The sequence below is a fragment of the Bos taurus genome, chromosome 7 (assembly GCF_002263795.3).
Source record: "Bos taurus isolate L1 Dominette 01449 registration number 42190680 breed Hereford chromosome 7, ARS-UCD2.0, whole genome shotgun sequence".
NCBI lineage: Eukaryota > Metazoa > Chordata > Mammalia > Artiodactyla > Bovidae > Bos > Bos taurus.
The window spans coordinates 17,833,502-17,857,404 of record NC_037334.1 but is presented as its reverse complement, the minus strand read 5'-3'; the positions used below and the strand labels follow the sequence as shown (position 1 = coordinate 17,857,404).

The following is a 23,903-nucleotide window of genomic DNA, read 5'->3' as shown; positions in this document are numbered from 1 at the left end:
TTCTTTTTTGAGGTGATAACATTTTGGATATGTTGTTAAATAAAACATGTTATTCAAATGAATTTCACCATTTTGTTCATCTTTTGATTGTGGCTGCTAGAAAAACTTAAATTAGAGAGATGGCACACTTTACATTGCTGTTGGACAGCACCAGTACGGTGTGGGGGAGTGTGCCTGCTGACATGCCCAGCTCTTTGCAACTCTCTGGACTGTAGCCCGCCAGGCTCCTCTGTCCATGGGATTCCCCAGACAAGAACACTGGAGTGGGTCGCCATTCCCTCCTCCAGGGGGTCTGTATAATACTTGAATTAAAAGACAAATATTTTCTGGCTGGCTAAGAAAAATTAAAATCCAGAAACATATTGCTTGCATTTAAACTTACACAGTGTAACAAGTTGCCAATAAAGGATGTCAACAGCCAGAAAGAAAGTTTAAGTCTATTATTATTGGATGGCATAGACTATTTTTTTTTGGCTGTGCAATGCAGTATGTGGAATCTTAGTTCCTTAACCAGGCATGGAATCTGCCCCCCTGCAGAGAAAACACGGAGTTGTAACCCCTGGACCACCAAGGAAATCCTGGACTGCATAGACTTTAATGTAGGAAGCCTTACTAGGTATAACTCAGTCTTTGTCATGAAAATATGACAGTGTCACAATAAATAAAGCAAAAATCGACAGAAGTACTCAAACATGTATATACTGTGAATTGAAATGTGCTATTGATGTAAAATGCTCCAAAGAATTTGAAGACCTGAAATGGAGGGCGGGGTATCTAAAATACCTTACATTAGGTAACTACATCACCAAAGTAGGAGATTTTTACAGCATCCTTCTTAGCAACTGGTACTCCAACCAGACAAAAAGTGAGGATATGCCGCAGAAGATGAAAACTAACTTGAAAAAAATACACGCACTCCAACGTTCATAGCAGCACCACTGACATAGCCAAGACAAGGCAGCAACCTAAATGTCGACAGATGAATGGATAAAGATGTGGTACATACGCACAGTAGAATATTACTCGGCTGTAAAAAAGGTGAAATAATGCCATTTGCACCAACATGGGTGGACCTAGCAATGATCATACTAAGTGAAATAAGTCAGAGAAAGACAGATATCACACGTATCACTTATATATGTGTTTTGTTTATTTGGCTGTGCTGGGTCTCAGTTGTGGCTCATGGGATCATGGATCTTTAGTTGCAGTGTGCAAACTCTTATTTGTAGCACGTGGGATCTAGTTCCTTGATCAGGGACTGAACCCCGGCCTCCTGCATTGGAAGCTCCAAGTCTTAGCCACTGGACCACCAGGGAAGTCCCATGGAATTTTAAAAAATGATACAAATGAACTTATTTACAGAACAGAAATAGACTCACATAGAAAGCAAATTTATGCTTACCAAAGGGGGAAGGGAGGGAGGGATAAATCGGAAATTAGGGATTAACAGATATGCACTACTATATATAAAATAGATAATCAACATGGACCTATTTATAGCACAGAAAACTGTATTCAGTATCTTGTAATTACTTATAATGGAAAAGAATCTGAAAAAGAATATCTATATATATATGTAACTGAATCACTTTGCTGTATACTGGAAACATTGTAAATCAATTCTACTTCAGTTTAAAAATAGTAATGATCTAGATTTGAACAACACAGTAAACAAACTTGATCATGAAACATATACAGAGCCTCTGAAAAATACACAACAAATATTTGAGGAGCCAGTTGGAATGTAAAATGGTGTAACCACAATGGAAAAACAGTGTGGCGATTCCTCAGAAAATTTAAACGGCCAATATTTAGTGTTTTGAAAAGAAGAAACATGGTAAACTTCACATTAGAAATATTATCAATGAGAAAGAGGACCTAATTACAGAGACTGCAGATGCTGAAGAAGCATTAAGAAAACATAGAAGCTTCCTTGGTGGCTCAGTGGTAAAGAATCCTCCTGCCAACGCAGGAAACACAGGTTCCATCCCTGGTCCTGGAAGATCTCCACAAGCCTCGGAGCAGTGGAGCCCGAGTGCCACAACTACTGAGCCTGTGCTCTAGAGTCCGAGAGCTGCAGCTACTGAAGCTGGCATAAGAGAAGCCACTCCAGTGAGAACCCCGTGCACCACAGCTAGAGTAACCTCTGCCCTTTGCAGCGAAAGAAAAGCCTGCACACAGTAACAAAGACCCAGCACAGCCAAAAAAAAAAAAAAAAATTTAAAGTATTATGGTTGATAAAAGGGGACATAATTATTGAGGCTGCAGAGGTTGAAGAAGCATTAAGACATAGAGAATGATGAAAATTTTATTCACCAATATAACATCTATTCACCCATCACTGAGAAAACGTAGATAAAATATCCACATTTCTAGAAAAATGTAACTTAACCCAAATCACTAAAAAACACATCTAAAGAATTGAAATAAAGCAGAGACATCACTTTGCCAACAAAGGTCCATAAAGTCAAAGCTGTGGTTTTCCCAGTAGCCAAGTACAGATGTGAGAGTTGGACCGTAAAGAAGGATGAGTGCCGAAGAATTGATGCTTTCAAACTGTGGTGTTGGAGAAGACTCTTGAGAGTCCCTTGGACTGCAAGGAGATCAAACCAGTCAATGTAAAGGAAATCAACCCTGAGTAGTCATTGGAAGGACTGATGCTGAAGCTGAAGCTCCAATACTTTGGCCATTTAATGTGAAGAGCGGACTCATTGGAAAAGACCTTGATGCTGGGAAAGATTGAGGGCAGGAGGAGAAGGGAGTGACAGAGGATGAGATGGTTGGAAGGCATCACCAACTGAATGGACATGAGTTTAAGCAAACTATGGGAGATAGTGAAGGACAGAGAAGCCTGATGTACTGTAGTTCATGGGGTCACAAAGAATCAGACATGACTTAGCGACTGAACAGCAACAAAGACTTGAAAGCTCATTAAAGACATTGAATAATAACTTTCAAACCTTCCCATTCCCAAACCCAGAAACCCACACCTTCCTCACAAATAAGGCACCAGATCCAGAAGTTTTCACAAAACAGTCCAACTATTATTATCTGTGTAACTAATAATGCTAACCATATACAAACTAGTTCAGAATACAGGGGAAAAAAAAAAACACACACCCAGTTTCTTTCATGAGGCCAGCTCTGCCTTAATACCAAACCCTGACAAGGATAATATGAGTCAGAAAACCCACAGACTATCTCCCTTTTAAACTTAGAGATGCAAAAATCCTCTATAAAGTATCAATTGATTCCGTAATGTATTAAACATATATCATGATCAAATTGGATTTGTTCCAGGAATAAAAGGTTGGATTAACATTAGAACACTGAGGAATAGAATTCACATTGTCAGTCTGAAGGGGAAAAATCATGTGATACTTTCAGAGAGGCAGAGAAAACATTTAATAAAGTTCAACATTTATTTATGTGTTAAAAAGATCTCTTAGGAACAGAAGGGGATCTTTCTTAATCTAATTAGGGCCACCTAAAAAACCCTACAGTAGATTCATCACTAAGATAAAACCATTAAAAAGCATTCACTCAAAGATCGGAAATAAGACAAGGATGCCCATTTTAGGGACTTTTTCTTCGATGTTATTGTGATGATTACAAACATCTATTGCATGATATATACCAGCAACAGATGTTAGAAGATATCATTTAAAAAAGAGATGAGATTTATTATAGCACAAACACATGTAAACCACTTAGAAATAAAATGGTACACGATATTTATAGAGAATATTATTAATTATTATTCAGAAACATTCAAGAGGACCTAAATAAAAAGAGAGTTATACCATGTTCATTGATTGAATGATTCAGTGTTACAAAGGTATCTGTACTCTCCAATTTGATCTCCAGATTCAATGAAGTCCTTTTCTTAAATTAAAAAAATTTTTTTTTAATTGGAGGATAATTGCTTTACCATGTTGCGTTGGGTTCTGCCACACCACAACACAAGCCAGTCCTACCTATATATGTCTCAATGCAGTTCTAATAAAAATCTCAACTTTGTTTTTCATGCAATTTGACAAGCAGAGTAAAGTACTGTACATAACCAAGATAATCCTGAAGATGCAGAATAAGAAGAGCTCTGTCTTCCCAGATAGCAGGGCTTATTGTACTTATCGTATTAGTGAAGGCAGTGTGGTACTAGTATTGGTATAGACACATCAGCCCTTGGAATAGTTTATCATCTGCCTGGCTTCCTCCTGAGACGTGAAAGATGCTCTCAGAGGACTTTCCAGCCATCAGGGTGATAGACCTGTGACAACTTATTGCATCCTCTAAACTAGATAAAATCTGGCATACATAATGTGTGCGTGTGTGCTGAGTCATGTCCAGCTGTTTGTGATCTCATGGAGCATACATTATTAGCCCTGGGGTTTTTTGGAGGGGCTTCCTACTTATACAGATTTTTGATCTAAGATTGGAGTACATCTACAATGGATGCCTGCATGAAATGAATTAGTGTTTGCCAAAATAGGCTCTTACTGAGGTTAGAGTTTGATTTAGATAATGTTTGTGTACATTTATTCATCATCCATTTGGTCACTCTTTTATCTGTACGTCCAGCCATACATACATTCAGTCTGCCCACACATCTATCTACTGCCCATCCACACATCCTTCCATCCATTCATTTATCCATCCAATCAGCCATCCATCCATCCCTCAACACATCCATCCACTCAACTATCCATCCAACCATCCATCTATCCATCCATCAGCACATCCATCCACTCAACTATCCATCCATCTATCCACCCACCCATCCACTTTCACTCATTTACCCATTCATTCATCATTTATCAACCCATTGAAACATCCGCCTATTTATCCATCTATGCTTCTCAGTCTGCCTACATATCTGTATGGTTATAGAAAAGAGCTTGCACAGTCTACTAGTTACCTACTGATGCATAACGTCCCCCAAAATTAGTGGTGTAAAACAAGTGTTTTATTTGCTCATAACCCTGCAAATTGACCCAACAGGGCTTGACAGGGATGGTTAGTTTCAGCTCTGCGGATCCGGGCAGTTCACCTGGGGCTGGTGTTAACTATAAGGACTTACTCTCACATCGTTCATCCTCCAGGGCTCTCCAGCCACCCATCGTCTCTCACCAGACAACTGTACTTCTTCACACGGCCACTCAGGTCTCCGAGAAGGCGAACGTTGCAAGCCGCTTGGCCTCCTTTTTTTTGTTTAGTTTTTTTCCCTAATTCATTTATTTTTTATTGACATATAGTTTACTATGTTGTTCATTTGTTATACAGCAGAGTGATTCGGTTGTACATGTATATATACATTCTTTTTAAAATATTTTTCCATTATGGTTTATCACTGGATATGTTTTAAAATTGGAGGATAGTTGCTTTACAACACTGTGTTCATTTCTGCTGTACACCAACGTGAATCAGCTACAAGTGTGCCTTTATCCCCTCCCTCTTGAGCCTCCCGCCTACCCCTTTAGGTTTCCACAGAGCACCGAGCTGAGCTCCCTGTGTGATACAGCAGCTTCCCGCTAGCTGTCTAGTATAATCTACACATGGTAGTGTATATATATCAATGCTACCCTCTCGATTCGTCCTGGCCTATATACTTCCCTGGTGGCTCAGATTGTACAGCGTCTGTCTACAATGCGGGAGATCTGGGTTCAAGCCCTGGGTTGCGAAGATCCCTGGAGAAGGAAATGGCAGTCCACTCCAGTACTCTTGCCTGGAAAATCCCATGGACAGAGGAGCCTGGTAGGCTACAGTCTGTGGGGTCGCAAAGAGTCGGACACGACTGAGCGACTTCACTTTCACTTTTCACTTTCCTGCGGACTAGGTTCTGGAATTCCTGGAATGTCACTTCTGTAACATTCTGTCAAAGTAAGTCAGTCAATTTACTCAGCCATGATGGTTTGAGAACCTGTCACGTCCTGGTAAAGAGAGGAACAGGACGGACACGTTCCCTGCCCCCACGGAGCTCGCCTTCTGGTTCCTGCGCTTTCTATAGAGACGCCAGCTGCACTAACAGGTGCAGCAGGTCTGAGGTCTCCATCCCCCATGGGTGACTTTTCTCCCCTCCCATGATAGGTCGAGTTTTTTCTAGACCCCCTTCATCAGAATGGACTACTTTTCTAGGCTTCAGTTTCCGGGCAGGGGTCCCAATTCCCTTTCCTCAGCCTCTGAGCCACATCAGAGCCACGTAGCTGTCCCCAAGGGATACCAGATCCCCATTGCTTCACCCTGAGAGTCCACTTTTCGGACTAACCCTCCCACCTCAATCCATAGAGCAACAGCCCCTGCATTGTCACTCTGGCTTTAATTTCTCTCTTCCAGGAGCAGCTAGGGATGTTTCTTTCTTCAAGTTCATTGATATATTGTGACATATTAAAATTTTTGAAAATATTTGTTTTTATTTATTTATTTGGCTGCACCGGGTCTTAGTTGCCACAGGTGGGATCCAATTCCCTGACCAGGGATCAAACCCGGGCCCTCTGCTTTGGGAGCTCAGTCTTAGCCACTGGACCACCAGGGACGTCCCTGTATGTTGTAATATTTCATTAGACTTTATTTGGATGTCTATGAGTTTGTAGCAGGAGCAGGGTCTGTCTGTCTCCGCTGAGACCACTCTGGAAAGATTTGTTGTTGAGTAGCTCAGTCGTGTCCAACTCTTTGAGACCCCATGGCTTGTTGTTGTTGTTTTTCACTCGCTAAGTCATTCATGTCTGACTCTTTGAGAGCCCATGGACTGCAGCACACCAGGCTTCTCTGTCCTTCATCATCTCCTGGAGTTTGCTCAAACTCATGTCCATTGAGTCAGTGATGCTATCCAACCATCTCATCCTCTGTCGCCTCCTTCTCCTCCTGCCCTCAGAGTTTCCCAACATCAGGATCTTCTCCAATGAGTTGGCTTTTCACATCAGGTGGCCAAAGTGTTGAGCTTCACCTTCAGCATCAGTCCTTCCAATGAATATTCAGGGTTGGTTTCCTCTAGGGTTGACTGGTTTGCTCTCCTTGCTGTCCAAGGGACTCTTGAGACTCTTCTCCAGTACTACAGATAGAAAGCATCAATTTTGAGTTTCTGTAAAACAAACCTGCAAGGGAGATTTGCATGCTGGAGGTTAATTAATTGTAGAATGCTGTCAGGCTCAGCTTGCGGGAGGGCATTGGGACTCTGCAGAGGGAAGAGCTGGGCTCTGATGACAGATACTTCAGTGGGTCTCATGGGAAGCTCTGAAGCTGGGGTGGCTCTTCAAAATCATCCCCACACCTCCCCCCCCAACCACCAAGTTCTGGCCAAACCTCAAACCTCTTTATCACTTTGTGCTTTTTGGAGATCAATGCCAGGAGGAGACTAGTAGGTGATTCCTGCTTTCCACCATCTCTTTTGTGAAGAAATGAAGATGCAAAGTCAACTACTACCTGAATGGGAAAGGGACAGGAGAAATAAATAATAGCATCAGCAACGATGTATGTGCTCACTCAGTTGTGTCTGACTCTTTGTGACTCCATGGACTGTAGCCCGCCAGGCTCCCCTGACTGAAATTTTCAGGCAGGAATATTTGAGTGGGTTGCCACATCCTCCTCCAGGGAATCTTCCCAATCCAGGGACCGAACTCTCATCTCCTGAGTGTCTCCTGCATTGCAGGCTGATTCTTTTACTGCTGGGCCATCGGGGAAGCCCGACAACGATGGCCAGTGTTTCCTGAGCACCTAGTTGTGCCAGGAGCCACTCCACTCAGCATTTGGTATATCTTAAAAATTTTTTTTAATTTATTTTTGACTATGCTTTGTTGCTTCAGGGGCTTTTCTCTAGTTGTGGCGAGTGGGGGCCACTTCCCCATTGCAGTGCACGAGCTTCTCATTGCAGTGGCCTCTCTTGTTGCACAGCATGGACTTCGGGACACGTGGCCTTTCAGTAATCGTGGCTCCCGGGCTTAGAGCACAAGCTCAGTGGTTGTGGCACACAGGCTTAGTTGCTCCGGGGCATGTGGAATCTTCCTGGACCAGGGAATGAACCTATGTCCCTTGCATTGGCAGGCAGATTCTTATCCACTGAGCCACCGGGGAAGCCCAGCACTTGGCACATCTTAACTCTTCCCAGGTAATGGGGTTGTGGGGAGGGTCAGGATGATATATTAGTTCATGGGGCTGCCCTAACAAAGGACCACAGCCGGAGTGACCTAAACAACAGAAGTGTATCTTCTCACAGTCCTGCAGGCTGGAAATCCAAGCTCACGGTGTCAGCAGTGCTGCTGCCTTCTGAAGCCTTGCTCCTAGGTTTGCAGAGACCACTCTGTGTCCTCACGTGGTCTTACCTCTGTGTGTATGTGTGTCCTAATCTTTTCTTTCTCTTAAATTATTTTTCAATTGACATATAGTTGCTTTACAATGTTGTCTTAGTTTCAGGTGTGCAGCAAAGTGAATCAGGTATACATATGCATATCTCACTCTTTTTTAGATTTTTTTCCCATTTAGGTCAACACAGAGCATTGAGTATTGTTCCCTGTGTGGTACAGTAGGTTCTCACTAGTTACCTGTTTTATACATAGTAGTGAGTATATGTCAATCCCAGTCTCACAATTGATCTCACCCCACCTTCCCTCCTTGGCATCCATGTCTGTTTTCTACGTGTGTGTCTCTATTTCTGCTTTGCTAATAGGTTCATATGTACCATTTTTCTAGATTCCACATATATGTGTTAATATCTATTTGTTTTTGTCTTTCAGACTTACTTCACTTTGTACAACAGTCTCTAGGCTCATTCACGTCTCTGCAAATGGCACAGTTTGGTTCCTTTTTATGGCTGTGTAATAGTCCATTATATATATGTGCCATATCTTCTTTATCCATTCTTCTGTCGATGGATGGCCTTCTCTGATGGCTCAGTGGTAAATAATCCACCTGCCAGTGCAGGAGACATGGATCCAATCCCTGATCCAGAAAGATCCCTTGGAGAAGGAAATAGCAACTCACTCCCATTCTTGCCTGGGAAATCCCATAGACAGAGGAGCCTGCTGGGCTACAGTCCATGGGGTCTCGAAGTGTTGGACACGACTTAGTGGCTGAACACCACCACCAATAATTAGTGAAGCTGAACATCTTTTCATGTGCCTCTTGGCCATCTGTCTTCTTGGGAGAAGTGTCTATTTATATTTTCTGCCAATTTTTTGGATAAAGTTGTTTGTCTACTTGATATTGAGTTGCATGAGCTGTTTGTCTATTTTGGAGATTAATCCCTTGTCAGTTGCTTCATTTGCAAATATTTTCTCCTCTTCTGAGGGTTGTCTTTCCATCTTGATTATGGTTTCCTTTGCTGTGCAAAAGCTTTTAAGTTTAATTAAGTCCCATTTGTTTATTTTTGTTTTTATTTTCCTTACTTCAGGAGGTGGATCAAAAAAGATCTTCTTATAAGGACACCAGTCACATTGGATTAAGGCCCACTCGAATCACCTTAATTTTCTCCCATAAGGCGCCATCTCCAAATATAGTTACATTGGCAGATACTGGGGTTTGAACTTCAACAAATGAATTCTGGGGGGAACACAATTCAGCATCCATTACAGGCTGGGCAGTTCCTGTGCTCTGCTTTTTGGAGAAAACAACCCTGGAAAGGGGAAAGGCTACATCCCCCTGAGAAATTCTGGAGAAAGGGGACTGAAAACTAGAAGAGGCTGGAGTCCTGTTCCCTGTTGCAGAGAGACTGCAGGTCTCCGGAGAGGAAATGACTCAATGGTGTCTCTGGGCAGCTGAAGCCACAGAGCGCCTCAAAGAGTTTCCTGTACCTAAACCCAGCCTGAATACCAGCCTCCTGAGCAAGGCTCAGGAGTAGCAGAGAGTGCACCACTCTAGAGAGACTATAGGGGCACAAACAGGGGCTGGGTGGATCAGAAGAAGCTGGGCACCGTGTGCGTGCGCGGCTTAAGAATCAGACGATGGGAGGGACATAGGTAATCTATGGCTGATTCATGTTGATGTTTGGTAGAAACCAACACAATACTGTAAAGCAATTACCCTTCAATTAAAAATAAACAATCAGACAAGATCCCTCCTTCATTCTTTTTTTTTTAATGTTTCTAATTCTTTATTTTTTTTTGAACTTTTAATTTTGTTTTGGAGTGTAGCCGATTAACAATGTTGTGGTAGTTACAAGTGAACAGCGAAGGGACTCAGCCTTGATTTTGTCCCTTAAGACTCATTTCTGACTTCTGACTTCTAAAACTGTAAGATAACCAATTTAGTATTGCCTTAAGCAGCAACAGGGAACTAATACAACTAGGAACTCTTAATTTTCTTGAAATTCATGGTCATCTCAGGCTGTCATATACGTTCCCACCTTTGATGGAGAAATGATTTAACCTCTCTGTGCCTTGATTTCCCCATCTATCAAATGGGTATTATAACAGTACCCACCCCCCACCAATAGGGTCATTGTGAGAATTCAGTGAGTTACTGTGAATTAAAGAAGGCTGAATGCCAGATAACTGATGCTTTCGAATTGTGTGAACTGACTCTCTGGGGAAGACCCTGGTGATGGGAAAGACTGAAGGCAAAAAGAGAAGGGGTCAACAGAGGATTAGATGGTTGGATAGCATCATTGACTCAATGGACATGAGTTTGAGCAAACTCTGGGAGATGGTGAAGGACAGGGAAGCCTGGCGCACTGCAACCCATGGGGTCACAAAGAGTCAGACATGAATGACTTAGCGAGTGAACAACAGCAATGCATTTAGCACAGTGCCTGGCATGCGGTGCGTGCATTAGTATGACCTATACTTAAAGATCATTATTGTTTTAAGAAAAACAGTCATGCAGACGTGATGATGAAAGGCAACTGACACTCAGTCTTCAAGTGGAAGACCATGGAGAGGGGTGGAGACTGATGAACTGATACCCTCTCCACAGGGGACAGCTGCTACCCAACCTGGGTTGCCGTCACAGCCCCCAACTTGCCCAGAAATCTCGATTTGTCCATGTGCAAAGTTTCATAACCTTTAAACACTGGCTACTAATTGCTGTTTAAAAAACACACTCGGTGATCAGATGTGATCTTACATCTACAGACGTAAGATCACCTTATGTAATAACTGAAAAGAATCGGAAAAAATTTTTTTTTAAGTTTTGATACTTTATTTCTGTTTGTTTGTTTGGGCCACATGGCATGCAGGTTCTTCCCCAATCATGCAGGTTCTGTTTCTTGGAGACGATGCATCTCTGTTTGTATGGCATAATAACGCAGCAGGGAGGGGCATAGTGTCATCACAGGAAAGTAGGAAACAATTTAATTGCTATGATTTTTCCTTCTATTACCTCTGGATCCTGGCAAGAGAAGGGGAGAAGGAGAAGAGTTTTCTGTTCCAGGGCAGGGGTGGGGGGGCGGGCGCGGTGGGTGGGGTGGTATCAAGTGAAGACAGGAGACTTTGGGTATTGAGAAAGAGATGATGGGGCGGGGAGAGGGTGAAATCTGAAAAGATATCGGTGGTGGTAGCGGAAATCAAGTAGATAGACTTCTAAGAAGTTGTAAATAGGTCACTGGCCTGGGCTGGGGGCTTCCTGCTCCCGCACTTTATCTGAAATCAAAGCCCCTCCCAAAGGTGATCTTAGGAGGCTCAACTCTGTAGAGGTTCCATCCCCAGGCAGATGTTGGTGGCTGCTGGTGACTTTGATGAGTCCCCCTCAGACACACACGCACACACCCCGGTCTTCTCATCAAAGCCACGGAAACAGAACGACCACGAAGAGAGTAAAGGAAACTCCAGCATGGGTGGAGGCTGGGCCCCTGGGGCTGTTTCACCTCCCACCAGCCCAGCCAAAGAGGCATGAAGCTGGGTGCCCTTGGTGTGGGCAGAGTGGGGTGGGGGAGGCACCCAGCCTTGGTTGCTGCATCTGGAAAGTGGGGGCAACAGCAACTCCTGCCCAGAGGTGCAGATAAAGATGTGACTCGCCACCTATGGCTGATTCATGTTGATGTTTGACAGAAAACAACAAAATTATGTAAAGCAATTATCCTTCATTTAAAAAATAAAAAGATGTGACTTGCACAAGATGCCTGGTGCAGGGGACATGCCTGACAAATGCTCTCCTTAATATCTCTAAATGACACTCATGTACTTATGGATCTCTTCCTGCATACCAGGCACCATACCAAGTGGCTTTTTTCCTCATCTGATTTTAAAATTCACTGTTTCTTTTTGGAAAAAAAAATTATTTATTTCGCTGCACTGGGTCTTAGTTGTGGCACGAGGGATCTTTAGTTTCAGCATTCAAACTCTCAGTTGCGGTATATGGGATCTAGTTCCCTGACCAGGGATTGAACCGGGGCCTCCTGCTTTGGGAGTTGCGGAGTCTTAGCCACTGGACCACCAGGGGAGTCCCTCGTCTGATTTCATCTTTATAATAAACCCAGGAGGTGAGAATTCTTGTTACCTAGTATTTCACAGATGAGGAAACTGGGCATGGAGAGGTGACGGGGTTTGCTCCTGTGTCACATGGCCAGGAAATGACAGAGTAGACTTGGAACCCAAGACCATCAGATGGCAAAGCCGGTTCCCTTCACCCCTTTACCAGGCAACTGTGTCAACAATAACAAGAGTGATTCATTCTCCTCTGGGGTCTGAGCTCCTAGGGTCCAGGGAAACCTTGCTTCCTGGGTCCATGCTCATTTGCATAAAGCATCAGGTCTGTAAGCATATCATTACCTGTCCCTTCCCACACTCTTGGATGCCCTGTTACCCCAAGCTCCCAGCTGGCTGGGTAGAGTGCCAGTCTGTGCTGAATGTCAGCAAGAAGGGTACTGAAGTGTGTAGCCTCTGCTTTCTCAGGAACTGTGGATTTGAGGCTAAAGCACACCTGGGCACCAGGTCTCTGGTTTCCCCGCTAAACTTCCTGCATGGAGTTGGGTCAGCTGGGTTCAGAGTTCTCAGCTGTAAAAGTGACCTCTGTGGGTCATTCCAGCTGTCCCTGGGCCTCCATGAGCCACCTGCCCCCCTAAGAACTAGACAGACCAGCTGCAATGTTCAGCATTTATTTCCAAGGCCAGTGGTCCAAGGGCTACAGACTAAGTCTGGTCCTCACCCCAGGATGTGAGGTGGCTGGGAAGAACTGGCTATGTGTGTGTGTCATTGTGAGGCTGCAAGTGTGTATGATGGGTGTGACCGTGATGCAGCATGTGGAAGTCTGACACGAAAAGCATTGCATCCCGTGTGTCATACGTGGTGTGACTGTACGGCCCAGTGTGGGTGACAGGCTGTGACAATGACTTGTGTGTGACTGTGTCGTATGTGGTTGCGATGCGTGTCTGTGACTGAGGCTTTGCTCTGCTGTCTAGGACTTCCAGGTTGTGTGAGAATCTGATGTTTGGTGTGTATGTGTCTATGGTTGTCAAGGAGTGGCTGATCTTGTGATTCTCTGGGATGCTGTAGCTGTGATGACAGTTTCTTTCTTTCACTTTTTATGCCTTTTCTCTTTCCTTTCACTCTTCCTTCATTTCCACCTTTTCTTTCTTTCTCTATCAATCCATCTTTCTTTTCTTTCACCCTTTCTTTCTACCTTTCTTTCACCCTTTGTTCCTGCCTTCCTTTCCACCTTTATTTCTTTTCTGTCTTTATCTATCCATCTTTCTCTTCTTTCCCCTTTTCTTTCTTTCCACCTTTCTTTAATTTTTCCTCCCTTCTCTCCCTTGCTTCTCTCACTCTCTCTTTCTCTCTTTTTCTTTTTCTCTCTAGAAACATTTTCTAAGTGCCTGTGCACCAGCCTCTAGCTTGGGTGCTGAAACAGCGGTGCTGGGTGTCAGCCAACCTGTGGATGATATACACTGGGAGCCAGAAACCAACCACAGAGGGAATATTTACACCAAGGAAATGGGTGTCCCCTCCGGGGACAGCTGGTTGTTGAACACCTCCCAGCACGTCCCTACGCCTGCTTCTCTGAGTGTAGCTTCGTGGCCAGGCTGTGGTGTGGCCGCAAGCCCCATGGGTGGAACTTGGGTCATGACTATGACCATGGGTAGGGCTGGGCTGGGCTGGGCTCTCCAGGGTGGGTGATTCTTGAGGATAAATCCTCACCAACCCCCAGACTCCACCCACACTTGTGAGAGGGTAGAGGGTGTTAAGAAATTTTCTGTTCTCAGTCAACTCCCCGGACCCCAGTGTCCCACTTTAATCTGAATCAAAAGTATAAATACAATTTCCTGTCTTAGCCAACCACCACCACCATCACCATGTCCCTTTGATCTGAGTCAGAAGTATAAATAGCCACCCCTCACCCCTCCCTGAATATCAAGACCAGCTTTAGCCCCTGCCTGGGGGCTAACAGACCCCCTCAGTGCTGTCCACTGCAGGGCCTGCAGTCTCCTTTGGTCCTTCAGAGGTGCCTGCTGGTTCCTGGGGCAGCTGGGTTCTCGGCCTCGCTGGTCCCCATTGAGCTCTCCACCTGTCAAGTTTGGGTGTCCCCCAGGCCCGCTCTAAAAACCTCCGCTCGTGTTCTTCTGTGTCCAGAGGCATCCTCTGAGGTCTCTTACTTGTCGAAGACGCACGTTAGATTAGCCCCGACCACGTCCTTCACACCATGAAGGCCCCGAAGTAGGAGCGTGTGCCGTCATGGACTTGGATCACGCGCTCGCCGGGCATGCGTACCACCACCTCGTCCCCCACGTCCAGGTGGACCACTCCGCCCAGGAAGCTGCTGTCCCACCACACCTGGGAGCCGTCTGCTCTCCCGCACCGCGACCGCCGGTTGACCAGCAGCTCCACCTCCTCGGGGTAGCTGGCGGTGCGCTTGTAGAGCCCGTGGGTGATGGGCAGGCAGCCGGTCAATCCCTGGGAGCAGCCCGTACCACCCAGCTGCACCTTGGAGTAGATGTAGTAGTAGCCGGCCTGGGCAACCACCAGGGCCCCATCCCGGTAGCTAAGGCCCCTCAAGAAGGCCAGGCCCAGTTTCGTCTCCCACCGCAGCGGGCCTTCCCTGCTGGTCAGGCTGAAGTCGGCCCCTGTGGAGGGAGACAGAGCAGGGCTGGTGAGCGCACGTCTCCTGCTTGCAGTGGGACCCCAGGCCAGTCGCCAGCCCTCTCTGAGCGCCACCTTGCTCTGTGCTAGGCTTTAAATGTATGCATTCACTTTATCCTCACTTTACAGGTAGGGAAACTGAAGCACAGTAAGGGGCAAAATAACTTGCTTATCCTCCATCTTAACGCTTTCACCCCCTTCTTGCAGGTGGGGAAACCGAGGCACAGAGCAATCGATTCGCCCAAACTGTCAGAAATTGTTAAGTGGCAGAACTAAGGATATAAGCAAAACACAGCATGGCCCAGCAGCCTTATAACCTCTGTATGCCTCAGTCTCCCTCTCTGGAAAATGGAGCTATGAACAGTCCTGGCTAAGGATCGAATAAATGAAGAGGTGGAAAGCCCATCACAGTGTGAGCCAGAGAGTAAGCACCCTACAAGGGTTTATTCAATAAATGAAATTAGAAATTCATGGACTCAGGCAGTGTCTGTGCTCTGGGCAGCTTTGAAGAACTAATGAATAAAGGAGTACTCAGCCACAATTGGGGTGTCTGTCTGGTCTCCCCAGGACCCACTGAACCCTCTTACCCCCTGCCAGGACTTGAGGGCCCCCTCACCTGTGAGGTGTGCTGCTGGTTTGTCTTGCTTGGGCTTCTGCTCTGGAGAGAGAGAATCAGAGGTCAGAGGTGAAGGTGGTGGTGGGGGGTAAAGGGCCAGCCTCCAGAGGGGTCATCTAGTCCACCTCCTGGTGTCAACCTCACCCTTTCCGGAGTGACCCAAACTTCTGCTTCTCCGGCCTGGGGGAGGGGCTTCCGTGGGGCTTGGGCCAGTTGTGCAAATTGCATTGGGCAATGGACTGAGTGAGGGGGTGGGGGCAGCATGGGAACCATACCGTCCCCTTCTGGTTGGGGGGGGGGGACCAGGACCCTGACTCACCTTGCAGCAGCTCCTCCCAGTGCTTCTCACTTTTGTCCTGAAAGTACAGAGCAGTCCCATGGTGAGGATCTGTGGGGCCCACGCCCTGGTATCACTCAGACTCGTGGCCAAGAGGCACACGCAGACCACGGGCACAGACGTCGCCCTCCGTTGACTCCAAGGCCACGTGCATGCCCTGCCTCTACTCCCTGCCACCCAGCAGGCTCTTAACCAGCCAGTACCTCAGTTTTCCCCTCTTGTAAATGGACACATGGAAAACGCCTGGTTTGAATTACCATGTGGAAAGTGTATTACAATGCCTGGCACAGAGCAAGCGCTATAGAAGTGTTTATTACATAAGTGCTAGGGAACTCAATCCCTGGATCAGGAAATGGCAACCCACTGGAGAAGGCAATGGCTAATCCCTGGAGAAGAAAATGGCAACCCACTCCAGTATTCTAGCCTGGAGAATTCCAGGGCCAGAGGAGCCTGGCAGGCTACAGTCTATGGGGTTGCAGAGTTGGACAGGACTGAAGTAACTTAGCACACACACCCACAGAAGACACACAGTCACCTGAATGGCTGGACACTTGTACATAAATGCAAACACATGAATACAGACACGAACACAGACCTGGACACACTGACAAGACACACATGGAGGCAGATACACGGGTGCAGGGTTTACAGATTCACCTGGGTCTGCGCATACAGAGACCCAGTAACAAAGACAGACAACGTCAATACACAGGCTGTAGATGAGTGAGGAAGTAGCTGTGTTGGTACACGTGTGTGGGATAGCAGCACAGGTCCAAGTGGGCCTGTGGCCATCAGGTCCAGCCACGAGGAGGAAAAGGACCTGGAAACAAAAAAGGCCGAGACTGCATGGGGATGGCATGGGACATACAGACCTACAGGTGTGGCAGAGACATCCATGGTCATAGGAAACGGATGCAGAGAGACATGCGCACAGACTGAGACAAGTGGCTTAGTGAGAGCCCTGATAGTGGTGATCAGGGTACTGCTGATAATGACTAGCTAGGTCAGGGGCTTCCATGGTGGTCCAGCGGTTAAGACTCTGAACTTCCAATTTAAGGGCGAACGTCTGACCCCACTGCTGTGCGATGTGGCCAAAAAAATTTTTTTAATTAAAATATTTTTAAAAGTGGTCAAACTGAGGAATCAGATAAATATTTTAAAAACAAACAAACAACTAGCCATGTCAGGATGGCGGTTCTGGGGGCTACAGACAACACAACTGTTTTATAAAACATTAAGCTTCCTAGAGGTATGTGTGCTTAGTCGCTTCAGTTGTGTCTGACTCTTTGCAACCCCATGGACTGCAGCCCACCAGGCTCCTCTGTCCATGGAATTCTCCAGGTGAGAATACTGGAGTGGGTTGCCACTGCCTCCTCCAAGGGATCCTCCCGACTCAGGGATCGAAATCGAATGTCCTGTGTCTCTTGCATTGGCAGGTAGATTCTTTACCACTGAGGCACCTGAGAAGTCTGCTCCTAAACACCTAGGTTTTGTTAGTTCCCATCACTAGAAGAAATTATAATTATGTGATGCCATTGCAGTATTTATATACAAATCAATATGTTGTTTGTACATCTTAAACTTACACAATGTTCTATGTCAATTACATCTCAATTAAAAAAAAGTCAGTTCCCATTTATTGAATGGCTTCCCTGGTGGCTCAGACGGTAAAGCGTCTACCTACAATGCAGGAGACCCGGGTTCAATCCCTGGGTCAGGAAGATCTCCTGGAGAAGGAAATGGCAACCCACTCCAGTATTCTTGCCTGGAAAATCCCAGGGGTGGAGGAACCTGGTAGGCTACAGTTCATGGGGTTGCAAAGAGTCGGATATGACTGAGTGACTTCACTTCACTTTGCCTGTGCCACACACACAATATTTTGTTTTATTCCCTATGGAGACTCTTATTATCATGCCCATTTCATGGATGAGGAAACTGAGGTCCCAGAGGTGAATTAGCTTGCCTGGGACTGCTCTTAGTCTGTCCTCCATCTTTGCACACACACACGTACAGATGCTCAGTGACATTGGCTTGGAGATCCCCACCCCCACCCCAGTGGTGCTTACCTGCAGCGGGGCACCAATCTCCTCTAGGCGCCAGTGCAGCTGCAGCAGGAACCAGCCCTGGACAGCCAGTCCAGCCACCAACAACAGCAGCATGAGGCCCAGTCCCAGCTGGGCAGCACTGCAGGGCTGTCTCCTGCGGCTGTGCCCCAGCCTCCTGAATGGGATGTCTGTCTGTCCATCCACCACGAACACCGAGGGCCTTGCAACTGTCTCTTCCATGCCTGAGTGGATGAGGCCCCAAGATGCTTGGGGTCTGGCTGGCCTGGCTGAATCCTTCAGGCCAGGAGAGAGGAAACCACGATTGCCCAACACGCCTGGGCTTCTCACACTGCCGACAGGCACTCGTGGGTCCCGGGGCTGCCTTTAGAGCTGGGGCTCGGCCCCTCCCCTTTCCCCCACACGCCCTCCTCTCCTTCCTGTCATCTCCCCACCCCCAGGCTGGCCCCATCTCACTCTCACTCAGAGCCTCTCACACTTTCCAGAGGCATCTGGAGACATGACTCAGGTGGGGACGGGAGACGAAAAGTCCCAGCTTTCCCTTCTGATGGCACCAACCACGTCGTTGCCAAGTGTTTGCTGAGCACCTTGGCATCATTCACTTGGTCACCAAATGTTTGCTAAGCACCTCCTGTGTCCCAGGTACTGTTCTAGGTTTGGGGGCACAGCGGCAAGCAAGAGAGACAGATGTCTGTGGTCTTAAAGTACTCCTATTCTAGCGGAGTGAGAAAGACCAGCGTAGTAAGTAAGAAAAGGCTACAGAGTGCTTGAAATGGTAATACGAGTGATGGGAAATGCCCACAAAGAGTGGTTTGTGTGTGTACATGTGTGTGGGTGTGATTATGTGTGTGCATGAGTGTGTGGATGTGTGTGTGTATAGTTGCAAGTGTGCACCTATGTGTGTAGTGTATGCATACAGATGTGTGCAGGTGCAAGTGCATGCCCATGCTTAAGTGTGCTTGTGTGTCTGTACACACTCCTGTGTGCATGCATGCAAGTTTTTTTTGTGTGTGTGGTTTGTTTTTAAGTATTTATTTATTTATCTGGCTGTACTGGGTCTTAGTTGAAGCATATGGGGTCTTTGATCTTTGTTGCGGCATTCGGGATCTTTAGTTGTGGTATGCGAACTCTTAGTTGCAGCATGTGGGATCTAGTTCCCTGTCCAGGGATCAAACCCAGGTCCCCTGCATTCAGAGTGGAGTCTTAGCCGGTGGACCACCAGTGAAGTCCCACTGAAACTCACAGTCAGAGGGTGGAACCACTATCCACTCAGCTAACTAAAGCCAAGTCCTGGGAGTCCTCCTGGACCTCTCCTCCATCCTGTCATGACGTTCCACCCTCAGCAAGCCCAATGGATTCAACCTCCGAGCCAGATCCCAAATCCAGCCACCCATTTCCATCCCCACCGCTACCACCCTAAGTGCTATAGACTATGTTTGTTCCTCAGCCCCTACATTGATGTGTGAATACCTCCAACGTGATAGTACTTAGAGGTGGAGCCTTGGGGAAAGGCTAGGGCACAAAGTTGGAGCCCTCCTGAGCAGGATTAGTGCGTTTATAAGGGGAGTTGTAAGAGATATATGCTCTGTCTCCTTCTCTGCTGTGTGGGGACAGAGAGGGATGGAGGCCAGGCCAGCAAGAGGGCTTGCTTTGGAACTCAGCCATGCAGGCACCCTGGTCTCAGACTTCCAGCCTCTAGAACTGTGAGAAATAGATGTCTGTTGTTTAAGCCACTCAGTCTAGGGTAGCTTCTTATAGCAGCCCCAACAGACTAAAACCCTAAGGGACCCATCAGTTTTTGCTTGGACTGGTACAGTAGCTTCCCAGCTGGATACACTGCTTTACCTCATGCCATCTTATGACTCATTCTGTGCCTTCAAGCTAGTATGGCCTTGCTTATTTATTTCTTTTTTATTTTATTGTTGTAAATTCACACAGCATAAAATGAACTGTTTATTTATATTAAAAAAAATTTTTTTTGACCTTGCTGGGTGTTCACTGTGGTACTGTGGCTTCTCTGGGTGTGGCTCTTGGGCTCAGTAATTGTGGTGCACAGGCCTCTCTAGTTGCTGCTTGAGGGCTTAGGTGCCCTGAGGCCTTAGTTCCCTGACCAGGGATTGAACCTGTGTCCCCTGCAATGGAAGGCAGATTCTCAACCACTGGACCACCAGGGAAGTCCCAAAATGAATCATTTTAAAGCAAGCAACTCAGTCTATTTAGTACATTTACAGTGTTGTACAACACTATCTGGTTCAAAAGCATTTCAGTGTCTCAAAGGTAAACCTTACAACCATCAAGAAGTCATTCCCCAACTCCCCTACCCCAGACCCTGGCAACTATGAGTCCGCTTTCCTGCTCTATGGATTGACCTGTGTTGGGCATTTCAAAAAAAAAAAAATGGAAACACACACTACGTGGTCTTTTGTGTCTGGCTTCTTTCACTGAGGATAATGTTTCCAAGATTCATTCACACTGTAGCGCGTGTTCAGTGCTTCACTCCTTGTTAAGGCTGAGTAACATTCCAGTGTGTAGATGAACCATATTTTGCTTATCCATTCACCCATTAATGGATATTTACATTATTTCCACCTTTTTGTTATTTTGAAAAATGCTGCTACGAACATGTGTGTGCATGTGTTTGGGTTCCAGGTCACAATTCTTTTGGGTATATACCTAGGACAGGAACTGCTGGCATCAGCCTTAAAAAAATAATTATAGTTTAATTTTTTGGTCACACTATGGGGCATGTGGGATCCTAGCTCCCCAACCAGGGATTGAATCCATGCCCCTTGCTGTGCAAACGTGAAGTATGAACCACTGGACCTCCAAGGAAATCCCCTGGCATCAGCTTTTAAACACTTCAGTCAACTCTCATCTCTTCCACTAAGTTGTGTCTGATTCTTTGTGACTCCATGAACTGCAGCATGCCAGGCTTCTCTGTCCCTCACTATTTCCTGGAGTTTGCTCAAACTCATGTCTGTTGAGCCAGTGATGCCAATCAACAATCTCATCCTCTGTTATCCCCTTCTCCTCTTGCCCTCCATCTTTCCCAGCATCAGGGCATTTCCAAAGAGTCAACCCTTCATATCAGGTGGCCAAAGTATTGGAGTTTCAGCTTCAACATCAGTCCTTCCAATGAACACCCAGGACTGATTTCCTTTAGGATAGACGGGTTGGATCTCCTTGCAGTCCAAGGGACTCTCAAGAGTCTTCTCCAACACCACAGTTCAAAAGCATCAATTCTTCTGTGCTCAGCTTTCTTTATAATCCAACTCTCACATCCATACATGACTACTGGAAAAATCATAGCCTTCACTAGATGGACCTTTGTTGACAAAGCAATGTCTCTGCTTTTGAATATGCTGTCTAGGTTGGTCATAACTTTCCTTCCAAGGAGTAAGCGCCTTTTAATTTCATGGCTGCAATCACCATCTGCAGTGATTTTGGAGCCCCCAAAAATAAAGTCTGACACTGTTTCCACTGTTTCCCCATCTATTTACCATAAGTGATGGGACCAGATGCCATGATCTTAGTTTTCTGAGTGTTGAGCTTTAAGCCAACCTTTTCACTCTCTTCTTTCACTTTCATCAAGAGGCTCTTTAGTTCTTCTTCACTTTCTGCCATAAGGGTGGTGTCATCTGCATATCTGAGGTTATTGAGATTTCTCCCAGCAGTCTTGATTCCAGCTTTTGCTTCTTCCAGCCCAGCATTTCTCATGATGTACTCTGCATATAAGTTAAACAAGCAGGGTGACAATATACAGCCTTGACGTACTCCTTTTCCTATTTGGAACCAGTCTGTTGGTCCATGTCCAGCTCTAACTGTTGCTTCCTGACCTGCATATAGGTTTCTCAAGAGGCAGGTCAGGTGGTCTGGTATTCCCATCTCTTTCAGAATTTCCACAGTTTATTGTGATCCACACAGTCAAAGGCTTTGGCATAGTCAATAAAGAAGAAATAGATGTTTTTCTGGAACTCTCTTGCTTTTTCTTTTTTTTTTTTGTTTCTAAACTGCAATTTATTCTTTTTTTAAATTTTTTTTAAATTTTATTTTATTTTTAAACTTTACATAATTGTATTAGTTTTGCCAAATATCGAAATGAATCCGCCACAGGTATACCCGCGTTCCCCATCCTGAACCCTCCACCCTCCTCCCTCCCCTCCCCTCCCTCTGGGTCGTCCCAATGCACCAGCCCCAAGCATCCAGTACCGTGCATCGAACTTGGACTGGCGACTCGTTTCAAACATGATATTATACATGTTTCAATGCTATTTTCCCAAATCTCCCCACCCTCTCCCTCTCCCACAGAGTCCATAAGACTGATCTATACATCAGTGTCTCTTTTGCTGTCTCGTATACAGGGTTATTGTTTCCATCTTTCTAAATTCCATATATATGCGTTAGTATATTGTATTGGTGTTTTTCTTTCTGGCTTACTTCACTCTGTATAATAGGTTCCAGTTTCATCCATCTCATTAGAACTGATTCAAATGTATTCTTTTTAATGGCTGAGTAATACTCCATTGTGTATATGTACCACAGCTTTCTTATCCATTCATCTGCTGATGGGCATCTAGGTTGCTTCCATGTCCTGGCTGTTATAAACAGTGCTGCGATGAACATTGGGGTACACGTGTCTCTTTCCCTTCTGGTTTCCTCAGTGTGTATGCCCAGCAGTGGGATTGCTGGATCATAAGGCAGTTCTATTTCCAGTTTTTTAAGGAATCTCCACACTGTTCTCCATAGTGGCTGTACTAGTTTGCATTCCCACCAACAGTGCAAGAGAGTTCCCTTCTCTCCACACCCTCTCCAGCATTTATTGCTTGTAGCCTTATGGATTGCAGCCATTCTGACTGGCATGAAATGGTACCTCATAGTGGTTTTTCGATGGTCCAGCGGATGTTGGCAATTTGATCTCTGGTTCCTCCGCCTTTTCTAAAACCAGCTTGAACATCTGGAAGTTCTTTGGAACTCTGCATTCAAATGGGTATATCTTTCCTTTTCTCCTTTGCTTTTCACTTCTCTTCTTTTCACAACTATTTGTGAGGCCTCCTCAGACAGCCATTTTGCTTTTTTGCATTTCTTGGGGATGGTCTTGATCCCTGTCTCCTGTACAATGTCACAAACCTCCATTCATAGTTCATCAGGTACTCTATCAGATCCGGTCCCTTAAATCTATTTCTCACTTCCACTGTATGATCATAAGGCATTTGATTTAGGTCATACCTGAATGGTCTGGTGGTTTCCCCCACTTTCTTCAATTTAAGTTTGAATTTTGCAATGAGGAGTTCATGATCTGAGCCACAGTCATCTCCTGGTCTTGTTTTTGCTGAATGTATAGAGCTTCTCCATCTTTGGCTGCAAAGCATATAGTCAATCTGATTTCAATGTTGACCGTCTGGTGATGTCCATGTGTAGTCTTCTCTTGTGTTTTTGGAAGAGAGTGTTTGCTATGACCAGTGTGTTCTCTTGGCAAAACTCTATTAGCTTTTGCCCTGCTTCATTCTGTATTCCAAGGCCAAATTTGCCTGTTACTCCAGGTGTTTCTTGACTTCCTACTTTTGCATTCCAGTCCCCTATAATGAAAAGGACATCTTTTTTGGGTGTTAGTTCTAAAAGGTCTTGTAGGTCTTCATAGAACCTTCAGCTTCTTCAGCATTACTGGTCAGGCCATAGACTTGGATTACTGTGATATTGAATGGTTTGCCTTGGAAATGAACAGAGATCATTCTGTTTTTGAGATTGCATCCAAGTACTGCATTTCGGACTCTCTTGTTGACCATGATGGCTACTCCATTTCTTCTAAGGGATTCCTGCCCACAGTAGTAGGTATAATGATCATCTGAGTTAAATTCACCCATTCTAGTCCATCTTAGTTCGCTGATTCC

The 23,903-nt window shown here is 45.6% G+C and overlaps 1 protein-coding gene and 1 non-coding gene across 4 annotated transcripts; one reads left to right on the top strand and one right to left on the bottom strand.

Moving 5' to 3' along the window:
- Positions 1 to 13,005: 13,005 nt before the first annotated feature.
- TNFSF14 (TNF superfamily member 14) lies at positions 13,006 to 18,481 on the bottom strand. Of its 3 annotated transcripts, NM_001101855.2 has the most exon segments (5): positions 14,131 to 14,813; positions 14,844 to 14,983; positions 15,616 to 15,657; positions 15,935 to 15,944; positions 18,037 to 18,358. In NM_001101855.2, coding segments are annotated over 5 exon segments (651 nt in total). In that variant the 5' UTR covers positions 18,238 to 18,358; the 3' UTR covers positions 14,131 to 14,555.
- A 613-nt stretch (positions 18,482 to 19,094) lies between these two features.
- MIR3432B (microRNA mir-3432b) lies at positions 19,095 to 19,191 on the top strand. The gene has a single exon (NR_129536.1). It is a non-coding gene; the product is annotated as a microRNA mir-3432b (primary transcript).
- The last annotated feature ends 4,712 nt before the right edge of the window (positions 19,192 to 23,903 follow it).

Coding starts and splice junctions, on each gene's coding strand:
- TNFSF14 (XM_059887983.1), bottom strand. CDS start 18,466: ATGGGGCCAGCCTGGGGGTGGGGAGATGACAGGAAGGAGAGGAGGGCG. Junction 15,658..18,018: donor AGATTGGTGCCCCGCTGCAG/GTAAGCACCACT, acceptor CTCTCTCTCCAG/AGCAGAAGCCCAAGCAAGAC. Junction 14,984..15,615: donor ACCAGCAGCACACCTCACAG/GTGAGGGGGCCC, acceptor CTCCCTCCACAG/GGGCCGACTTCAGCCTGACC.